The sequence below is a fragment of the Rhinolophus sinicus genome, linkage group LG10 (assembly GCF_036562045.2).
Source record: "Rhinolophus sinicus isolate RSC01 linkage group LG10, ASM3656204v1, whole genome shotgun sequence".
In the NCBI taxonomy this organism is placed as follows: domain Eukaryota; kingdom Metazoa; phylum Chordata; class Mammalia; order Chiroptera; family Rhinolophidae; genus Rhinolophus; species Rhinolophus sinicus.
Window position 1 is genome coordinate 44,429,717 of NC_133759.1, and position 11,163 is coordinate 44,440,879.

General features: G+C 43.8%; 1 protein-coding gene across 1 annotated transcript in view; it reads right to left on the reverse strand.

The window, feature by feature from the left end:
- Positions 1-10,194, reverse strand: part of LMCD1 (LIM and cysteine rich domains 1) — a 57,635-nt gene extending 47,441 nt beyond the window's left edge. Inside the window, exon 1 of the mRNA XM_019748313.2 lies at positions 10,036-10,194. Within this exon, the coding sequence (XP_019603872.1) occupies positions 10,036-10,077 (42 nt within the window). The 5' untranslated portion in view covers positions 10,078-10,194. The remainder of the gene's footprint in view (positions 1-10,035) is intronic.
- Between the last annotated feature and the right edge of the window lie 969 nt (positions 10,195-11,163).

Here is an 11,163-nt window from a genome sequence, read left to right on the forward strand (position 1 = left end):
ATTACTTTCTTAGTGTTCTAGCATTCCATATAGTAGTAAGCTGTAACATTGCAAATCATTTTTAAAAGCTTTTAAAAGATATTACCTCTATTTACCAAAGTTTTCATCTTTTCCTCCATAACTTTCTGATTTTATAGTACTCTTTCTTCCTTTTTATAAATTAGGAGTACCTAATTTATGCATGTAGAGGAGTGCTGATTTTTCATGAGTATTTATGACATGGGTTTGGAGTACTTTTCTTAATGCTTTAAATTTTCCTATTCCCTTCTCTCTTGGCAAGTTTTTCCACTTTAAAAACGCTCTTCCAAGAAACAAGATAGTTTGGTGGCACAGAAGTGGGTGAGGATGGAAGGAGAGGGAAACAACCTGTCTAGATGGAGGAGGTGGCACAAGTCACAAAACTTATGCCAAACAAAAATGGGGGGCTGTCCAGTGGCCATCTCACTCAGCTAAAAGCAGATGTTAGGGCTCCCAGAAGAAGTAACCCCCCAAAATAGATGCTCTGACCTTAATCCTGACCAATATGTAAGAGTTGCTTGGCGAACCAGACTAGAACATTAAAAAGTGGCCACTGTATCTTGAACTAAGGAAACAGGGAGAAGTTTGAGAGGGACAGGAAGAAAGAGACGGAGAGAGAGAGGGAGAAGAAGAGGGAGAGGGAGAGGGAGAGGGAGACGGAGAGGTAGAGGGAGAGGGAGAGGGACTTTAGCTCAAAATAAAAAAGCGCTATCTAATAATTATAGGGGTTCAAAGAATAAAACATCTTTTTAGGAGGTATAAGTACTCATCAGTGGTATTTTTACAGCACCTGGCTGCCCATTTTATCTCACGTTTAAGGTTCTGGATGGTGTACTTGGACAAAATAGAGTTTTTAAGTCTTTCTGGATTTGAACTACTATGACACCCTGAATTCTAATCCTAGCTCTTCTACTAATAAGTTCTGTGATTGGGAGCAAGTCACTTAACCTGCTAGATCTGTTTTCCTTGTCTGTTAAAAAAGGAAGTTGACCTAGAGAAACTCTAAGGCCCATTCCACCTCTTAAAAATTAATTCTAAGTGCTGCAACGTACAGTACAAGCTTATTCAAGTAGGTAAATGATAATTTCCCTTGTGATGGTCCCAGCCTGGGCTGGGTCCAAGGAAAGGTACAGAGTGGATGACAACAGCCATCCTAATTACCGTGGATCTTCTTAGAGGGTGTGTTCTCCTCACAGGCTGTTTGAGCCTGTTGGCTGCGTAGGACGTAAGACTTGAGGAAACACAGCTTTTCCATCAAAGTTCACCTCTTCTTCAGGTCCTTGTAAATACAGGGATGATCCCCATAATTTCATTTTTCCAGTTAACTGGAAGGGAATTGTCTGGGATGTTTTTTTCTCTTTTTAACATACCATATGCAACTGACAAAAATCAAGAACAATCATCCCAGTGGCATTTCGATCTCCAAACCATGTACTTTTCATTTTGATGCATCATCTGCTCTAAAACATGGCACAGAAGGACCCACATTTACAGACCAAGTCAGAAATCTGAAGTCAGAACAGTGCAAAAGGAATTGTTTTGCTGCAAGATTCTGGATCTTATTAATCAAGTTCTCCTATTTCAAAGGCCAGTTTTCTTCCTCACAGTTCACTGATGAATCCTACTTGGGATTGCTCTTCCTCGAATGATCATTTACATGGTGTAAGAGTTTAAACAGTGACTGTACTTTGAAATGTTTTCTTGTTCTGCTCACACGGGCAGTGTGCTGAATCTCACTGGTGTGTGTGTGTGTGTGTGTGTGTGTGTGTGCCTTGCTTTCCATATGTATTGCACATCCTCAGTTATCTTTGATTTTCTTCTGTCACAAACATGAATTTACATCTTCCTGCAAAAATTCGAACTCAGTGGGGCTAGGATTGCTGGCACTCCATTGCTGGGCTTAGGAAAGTCTCAAGAAACCACCATGAGAAGTTTTCTGTGTGCCAGCTTGGCAGGCCTTCCTATCCTACCACCCCAAAGGGTTTCGGTTGAGAGGCAAGAGGAAAAGTTTTCAGATCAGAAAATAACAGATGAGCATCATGGATGGATACAGAGGAAGGTATTTCTCCACAGTTTAAGATGAACGGTATTCCCCAAATTAGAAGTTACATAGGATCGAATATCTGGGTGTCAGATTTGGAAGGCATCAAACTGGATGGTGACCCGATCCTAATAGCTCATTCACCCTTGTCTTTCAACATGCAGCTCAAATGTCTCCTCTTTAGTAAGCCTTCCCTGACCTCGCCAGGTAAGGTTAAGTACTTCCTCTGCTGATCTCCCTCAGTCCCATGTTCATACCTCTAATCGAGGTCTTTTAGACACTGCTGTGGTCTCTGATGGCTGAACCAGCTGTTCCTTTTCTGAAACCATCAGCCTCTGGGATTCTTTTCCTTTTACTTCTCCACTTCCCAGCTCAGTCCCTGGCATATAATAATTGCATAATATATGTCTGCACAGAATAAATTCTTAAAGTTGGCAAATCAGAGGCAGGTATAAGTTTCATCAAAATAATGTTTTTGTTCTCTTTACCATTTCACTCTCATTAGCTCTTTTAATAGTGATGATAACTCATGTTTAACACACACTCATTCTTTGTCAAGTATTGTGTTAAGAACTTAATAGATTATTGTTGTGAGGACAACAACTTTTAGGCCCATTTTATTGATGAAGAAACTGAGGCTCAGGGCTAATGTGACTTGTCCCAAGGTAACAGAAAATGTGGCAGAGCTGGGCTTTGAACCCAGTTTGTCTACACCAAGAACCTCAGATTCAATTCATTATAGTTGTATGTGTGTGTGTATTTATAAATGCATACATGTCCATATTTGTGTGTGTGTGTATGTGTGTGGAGAACACCGTTAAAGCTTTATTTCAATGGCAGTCTTAATATATTTGGGCTCTTTTGGCTGTTTGACATGAAAGCATCCCTTCTCAGAACAATGTTTTAAATGCATATAACAAAATATGTAGGATCACAAAGGAAACCAATATTACTGAAATAGTGTCAGTACATAAAAACAAATTTGTGATTTAGTAACATATGTGCCTGTATTAAGTTTATTAGCACGATTTAGCGATGGATCTAATTACTGCTATTTTAGAACAGGGATGAGTGTAAGTGGTGCACGGGGCATCCACCACAGCTGAAATAGGTTATGCACATATCATATTTCCATTGGTATCAAGACACAGGGCCTGCACCTAGTTATCTTTCCAATGTGAATATCATGTACAGTAGCCTTATTTGATTTTTTGAAAAAAGGCACAGGGGCTGCTAAACTCCCAGGGCTTTTGTCTTCATGCATAATTGAACGACATGCTAAACTTCAATTAGAGATTAGGGTTCTAAAGATGCAATGTTTTTCTTCATTTACATTCCTTGATAACTTCAATTTTATCCACAGATCTCTGGTTAGAAACCTTTCCTCTACCTACTAACAAGATTTTAGAAAACATCTCCCTCCCAGACTTCCTCTAAAGGAAGAAGCGCAAGTGCTGCCCCTCCCACTCTTAGGGTCAGGCCCCCACCCACAGCGCCAGGACTAGGTGGGGAGCAGAGGGGTAGGTGGGTGGCTCTCCTCCAGCATGAGGACAGGGTTGGGCTCCACTTCCCTTCCACCTCTTCCAGCCAACGGGTGAACGGGGTCAGGGACCTCCGTGGTCAGCGTCAGGACAACGCCGCTTAGTCACACAGCCCCACACATACTGTCTTCTTAAGGCAGGTTTCTTCTGGAGGCATTAGTCAGCCAAGAGCCCTTTCCTCAGGCTCCGGCCCCTTGGTGCCCCTGACACCAACACCGTGAAGGACAGAACTTCTGAAGACATAGACTCAACACAGACAACTTGTTTACCACCACAGGTCTGCTAGCAGTCTGAAGGGGCCACAGCTGAGGCCAGTGACTGGTTGCCTCCTCAGGCAAGAAGAGGGCTGCTGTTTTGAAGTGTAGCCACCAGACACCCAGGCCAAATTCTTGCCATTGTCATGATTTTGTATAGGATGTGCCCTGAGTATATTTATGACTAGGTCTAAGTTTAGCTCTAAAGAGAACATCTTGCAATCTGATATCTTAGAACCACATGAGACGTAGGTAAACTGACCTTGGTCTTCCATGTTCCAGCACTTAACTACCTATGGGATTCCTGCACCCGTGCTGATGAGAGAGGATACCAATAACAGCAGGAGGAAATAGTTTTTGAGCACTTACTATGTCCCCAGGCACTTTGCTATGGTTTAAATGTAGAACTATTGCTAACTCTTCTTTCTCAAACCAGGAGCCAGAAATCCAGATACACGATGTGGCAAAGGTTGCAGACATAGCAGATGGCAGAACTATGAGCCACATCTAGATGCCCGTACATGTGATTAACCATTCCTCACGATGGCCTCTGAACCTTGTGGCCAAAGTTAAGTTCGTGGCCAAAATGTTCACTTGACCTTCTGAAGTTTGAGGTTACATAGTGGACATGGAATCAGAATATTCTGAGCATTGAAGTGACAAATATAGATGCTACCCTTTTCTCCTTCATTCATAAATGATGCTGTGAGTCAATGTACCTCTCAGTTATGTCACATGTAACTTTTGGATATGCCATTTCTTCCCCATGTCCCATCGATCACACAAAGGGATTGGCTCAGCAGATCACTAAATTCTGCTCAGCTCTTTTATGTAATATCTCATTTGCATTTTCTCCAAAGATTGATTTTTACAAAGAAGGCAATGTTTGAACACAGGAGAAGGTTACAAAAAATTCAGGAACAAATTATGTGGATTTGCAAAAGCCACCATAGGATGGACCCCAGGGCTTCTTTGTCCTTCCAGAGTGACTTGCCACATGGAGCCTTTGGTTTCTGCACCCTCAGCAATCTTATTTCCTTTTCAAATATGTCCTGGTAGGGGCTTGGGCAGTGTTTTGCTTGGTCCTGATTCATGCTGTTGGGTAGACCATGAGTCAGCCTGACCAGGCATGGTGAGGTACACAAACTTATCCCCAGGCTAGAATTTCCTGGAAGCTCTGGGCCTGGGATCTCTAGGATTTTTTTTTTTTTTCTTTTTGTCAAGTGTTACTGCTTCTTCAGTAATTTCAGGATAATATTGTATGACTCTTAGATTGTCTATCAGCCTCTTCCCTAGAGAGTTCTACCAGTCTTCTAGAAAACCAGAAACCAGGAGAAATCTAGAAAGCCCTTGTTCTGTACCTGGGAAATGGCTTTGACTTGGTGTGGGGGGCAATATACACCTGGTCGTGACCAAGAGATATCAAAGACATACAGATGCCTGGTACCATTTGGCAAATGTTGGGCAATCCTGAATTGAACTATCACTGTATAGGGAGAGCTTGATTTCTGTGAAGCTCACGGTAATAGGTCACCAGATTTCTGCTTGTGATGAAAGCCTTCTTGTTTTTTCTTGTTGTGGAAAGAGCTTAAGTTTTGGAATCAGAGAAGACTGGGTTTGTATTCCTAACCTGCCATCATATGGTCTTAGGCGAGTCATTTAAACCCTTAGTCTTAATGTACTCATGTGTAAAAAGGACATTAATATTTTTGCATGGTAGCCCTTAAGGCAAAATGAGATCAGATGTGAGAAAATGTCAAGCACCCAGTGTGTATTCAAGAAACTATCTTTTCTTTCTCTCTTTTGTCTTCCCTCAAACTTGTCTGTCCTACTTGTAGAACTGTTGTAGAGCAGGTGAGGAGAAGGTATTGGAGCTGAGATGGTTTAGATGAAAGCCCAGGGATGCTCTGATTATTAAGCTTTTTCCTGCCTCCCACCACCACAGGTGTCAGACACACTAGTGAAAGTCAGTCATTAGCCCCCAACCCCACATATTCAGGCACAATATGACAAGCACGTGCAATTTACAAAGTAATGGTTTTAGCATCTGTTTTTGGACATCCTTTAAGGAGGATTCGGATAACTTCTTTTTCTTTCTTTATTTTTTTTCTCCTTTTTTTTCCCTTTTAATAGGCTCTCTTTTGGGCCAAGTTGCTTATACACCTATGGGCATGTCTCCAATGCCTTGACTATTAAAGTCTTTAAGTGACAGCTTAATATATTTTTAAGATTGAGGGAGCCAACGACAATTCTCGAGGAGCCGTGTTTACGTTGGCTCAGCTCTCCTAGGCGACGTGCCAGCAGTTTTGCAAGCTGCAGGAACTGGAGGTGAAAGCAGGAAGGGCTGAGTACAGAGGGGAGGAGAAAGCTGAAGGACAGGAAAGCCAAGAGGGATATGATGTGGAAAGGGTGGAGGGAGACGCCCAGCTGAACCTGGCAATGCACTTAGAAGAACCATCATTTAATGCTCCTCTGACATTGTGCTGAGGGGTGAAAAATAGAACCCTTTGGAGCCAGTCCATTGGCACACGCTCAGTCAACAGTGAACATGCTCTTAGATCTCTTTGTTCTGTTCCTTTCTAAATTCCTGCAAATGGCTCGTTGGCAGCCAAAAGGCCTGTATTCTTGCAGGCTTTGGCACACCTTCTCAGCAATCTCCGATAAGAAGTGTGACCCCCTCTGGGCCTCAGTTTCTTTATTTAAAAAGTGTAAAGGCTCCATGTCCCCTTCCAGGCCTAAAATTCAATGGCTCCAGAATAAAATGCTCAGTGACGGGTAATCTCAGTTCTGTGTAAGCAGATTTTATATCTGTTGGGTTAGAATAAAGACAGGTGGTCATTGTCCTAACTTATCAAGGCTGAGCAGTGGGCTTTGGTTCAGCTGAATGAAAATTAATTGCTCTTCAGATGAAACAGTCTAAAGAAAAGTGTGTCCTTCACTCAGCAAAAGGCTCTTTTCATCATTCACACACTGCTCGGCGAGCATCTGCAGCACCCACAAAAATAATGGCGACCTCTACTTGAGCGCTCATGTGCTGAGCCCCGTCACATGCATCGTCTCACTGGACAATCACAGCCACCTTGGGAGCTTGATGCCGCTACTGTCTCCCCAATGATCAGGTGAAGACACAGACTTCCAAGTTCATTCACTTGCCCAAGAGCACACAGCTAGGAAGTGGTAGTGCGGGGGTTTGAACCCAGATCTGGTTACAAGAATACTAGTAACCAGTGTTCTTACATACACTTAAGGAATCCACAATAATGGTTGATTCCAAGAGAAATGGCATTTGGCCTTCAAAACCCTTTGTTCCCAAGGCATGTTGGCTATTTCATCATTCACAGGGAACTCTCTGTGTTAGGAAACCTTCTCTTTCCTAGGAGAAACACAAGCAACTCAAGAGTATCCGTTCAATGGGCGCATTTGACTTAGCACAGATGAGAGGACGCAGGGAACTGTCTCTAAGCTCTTCTACTAACTATGTATGTGACCCATGGTGAGTCCCTCAGTCTGTCTGGGACTGGTTAGATGACCTCTAAGACTATTCCAGTTTTCAGATTTTATATTTGCTTTTGAAGACCTTTTAATGATTTTCCAGCTGCTGGGGATTCCCCGCACCCCCACTCCCCTGGGGGCAGGGCAGTGGAGACAGCTCGTATGCCATTTAAAACCATTTCTCATTTTGTAAATAGGTCCCTTGCAGCTCTAAGAGTCTATAAAATTGTTTCAAAATGCCTAAGTGTGATTATGCATCCTGAAGCCAAATGTTATAAAACCCCCCACTGGTGCGGATTTAAAAACGTAAATATGCAATAAAAGCTTTTCAGCATGCTGTTGGTATGACACAGTATTTAATCACGGCTGTACTGCTCAGCAAGAAGAGCTACCCCACTCTCTTCCCTTCCCTCAGCTTTTTTGAGTGGAAGACATTGGTTAAGCTACAAAGCGGTGGTGATCTTCCTGCTGGTTGTCACAATCCCAAGAGGTAAAAAAAAAAATATCTCCCCTTTCATCTCTACCCACCACATTCTTTCTCTAAGCCTGTAACTGGATCTAAATGAAAAATAAACCCTTTGCAGGCCAAGGAAGTTGGCACGAGGGGGGACAAAAAGGAGAACATGTTCCACCTCTAACCCAGATAATCACACTCTCTTATGCAAAGAGAAATAAAAACAAGATAGGGAATATAGTCAAGAAGATCGCAAATATTTGTACGGTGACAGGTGGTTACTAGACGTATCATGGAGGTATACAAATGTCAAATCACTATGTTGTACACCTGAAACTAATATTGTATGTCAACTGTACTCTAAAAAAAAGAAAAAAGAATAATTATAAAAACAAATGAAATAAAAGAAAACAAGGCTTCCTCTAGGTGGTGGCCTCGGCCTTCAGTGAGGAGAGGTGTGTCTGTGTACCCGGTCTCATGTCCCACATAACCATCAGCCAGCTTGTGCTAAAACCACTTCAAATCGTCTGACTTTCCAGAGGACTGTGGAACTCTGCCTCTTTATCCCTGAACTTTTCACTTCGACTGAATTTGGGGGAGGCTGTTTAGATACAAATATCCTGGTGCTACAACAAATTTTAAAAGAACAATGCACAAAATGTACTTGTCCGTGAACATTCTGATCTTAGCTTGGTGGATAGTCAGAGATTCACTGGTGGTTTATTAAGTCCCACTGCGTATGGCATGCTATTTTGGAACAGAGATGAGCAAGAAAGGTTTGCCCTCAAGAAGTTTAGAAAGATATGTAGAGAAATAAGAGCTGTGCATGCCTGACTCACTACTAGGTAGAAATTAATAGGTATTTTACCATGGTCTAAAGTTTATGAGAATGCCATAGAAGGAGAGATGACTTGATTCTGCAAATAGTCTGGCAAAAGCAAGGGACATGGTACATTCCAGAGAGATGTCCTGATGAAATCTGACTTAGTGTACACACTCCGAAGGGTCTGCTGGATTTTGTGTGGGAGTTTGGGGAAGGTCAGCTGTGTCATGGCGCAGCTATAAATCAGATGCACGAATGTTGTGCCTCTAAGTGGCTGGCTTGCATTTTATTTTGATTCTGACATAGTTTCTTTCTTCTTTTCCCTCTTGTTCTACCCCACAGGTATTGGCAGATGTCTAAGGAGCACTTTGCCCTGCAAGACCAAATCCCCTGAAATCAGAGTTTAAACACGATTGGTTTGGAACTTTTTGGAGCACCTCTCTGTTTAGGAGAAAGGATGCTGCTCGATTCACGAATACTTCAATAAAGCCAATTAGATCTTTAAAAAAAAATAAGACTGGTTTAGGAGATTAACCCAGAAAAGTGACTTGCTCAATATGTATGGTGCAGCAAAGAAGTGTCAGGGCCAAGGTTTCAATGCTTAAGGCTTTCCTTACGCTGTGCTGCCTGCTGGAACCAACGCTCTGTGACCCTGGGCCTCAGTTTCTGCATTGGCCTAGGCTATTTCTCTGCTCCCTTCCAGCTCACATGACCTCTAAGCTTCTGGCATGTACCATCTCCCAGCTGCATACAGGTAAGTAACTAGTGGGTGTTGGAGCTGCAGGCACCCCCTGCAGTAATTCACCGGTGACCTTCTGGGTTCCTGGCCAGCCCTTCTTGAAAGGGAAACGTGCAGATCTTAGGGACAAAAATTAGTTCCCCAGTGCTGGGACTGCTGCCATTGCCAACATCAGCAACTAAAGAAACGTGTGTGTGTGTGTGTGTGTGTGTGTGTGTGTGTGTGTGTGTGTAATACAAAACACAAGGATGACGGCAAAAGGGGAAGATTTCTTGTGAGTAAATATTACATCCCCCCCCCACCTTCAGCCAGCCACCCCAACCTTCACCTTAATCACAGGAGGGGGAAAGGAGAGGGGACGGTAGCGTTTTTTCTCCCCTACAGAGGATAGTATTACCATATAGAAGAGGTTTTACCTTATTTAAATTTCAATTAGCATCACCAAAGAACTAAGATCCTTTGCAAATACTTTACACAAGGGCTTTTAAGAGTAAATTTTGGGAGGTGTGCCTATTGGCTCAAACAAGTATTCCCAACTATTTTGTTCTCTGTGAAGTCTTGGAATTTAATAAGGTTCCCACTTACTTCTAGGTAAGTCTCCGCGAACACATGGGTGAGGGAAACAGAGGGAAAAAAAAAAGATCTGGGTAAGTACAGACAGATCGCAGCTCACCTTCTGAACTCCTGGGTTTAGGTCCTTGGCCACCTTTGCCATCTTCTTCGGGGCTGGAAAAACAGCGCCTGGCTTCTCAGGCGGAGGCGCGAGGGCGCGCAGTGGGGACAGCGGTGGCTGAATGGCCAGATTCGCGGGCCTAGGGGGAGCTCTGAGCACAGCGGGGCGCGGCGGGGCCCTTTAATTGGAGAGTGGGACTCCCTCTAAAACCTCGCCAGCCAATCCGCGCAGGCGCTCGCACTAGGCCAACCAATCCCAGCGCGCGGCTCCCCCCTCCCTTTGGGCGGCCGCGGCCAGGCGGGAGGCTGCAGCTGAGCGAGCGCTACCCTGACGTCAGTGCGACCGCGGCCCCTGCCTGCCTGGGCGTCTCTCGTCTGTCCCTCGAGCGGCAGGAATCTGTCCCCACGCCCTTCTCCTTTAAAGGACTACGGGCAGAGGGTGGGGCGGGCCGCTGGGCCCCGAGATTCATTCAGGTCAAAAGGGAGAGTGATCAAACAGGAAGGCCGAAGTATTTTTAGTGAGCTGGGTCCAAAAATAAATGCTGAGCTGTATTCCCCTTCCCACCCTTTCTGCCTTGTCGTAAGGGGGTGCAAGTGGAGGGGGGCAGGCAGGTGGTATGCAGCAGCATTAATTTGGCTGACTAACTTTCCCCAAACCTGGGCAAGTTCTCCAATCACCAGAGAGGAGGTAAGAGTCCAGGGAGCTTATGATTTTTTTTAAAAACTAATGTTTGTATTCATCTGCCTTTCATAACCTGCTCTAGTTTAAATCCTCCTGATTCAGTGAGAAAGAGAAGAGGAGCCTGATTTTATAAATGCCAAGATAAACATCTTCACTCCTTTTGCCATCTTATTGTGTCTTTGTAATCAGGTATTATTACGGTGGTGATGATGGCGATGACAACGGCCCTAATCATTCCCATTTGACAGGTGAAGAAATAGGATCAGAGTGGGTAACTGAGCTAAAGTTGAACTCTTCAGCCAGGCTTTAACCTGAGAGAGTGGCACTTACGGGGGAGAAGAAGGGGCACGGGATTACAAGCCATAATCTAGGAAATCTGTGCTGCAGCAACTAACATAACAATTCCTCTAAACCGACAATGGCCAGGTCTTCCCTCCCTACGCCATA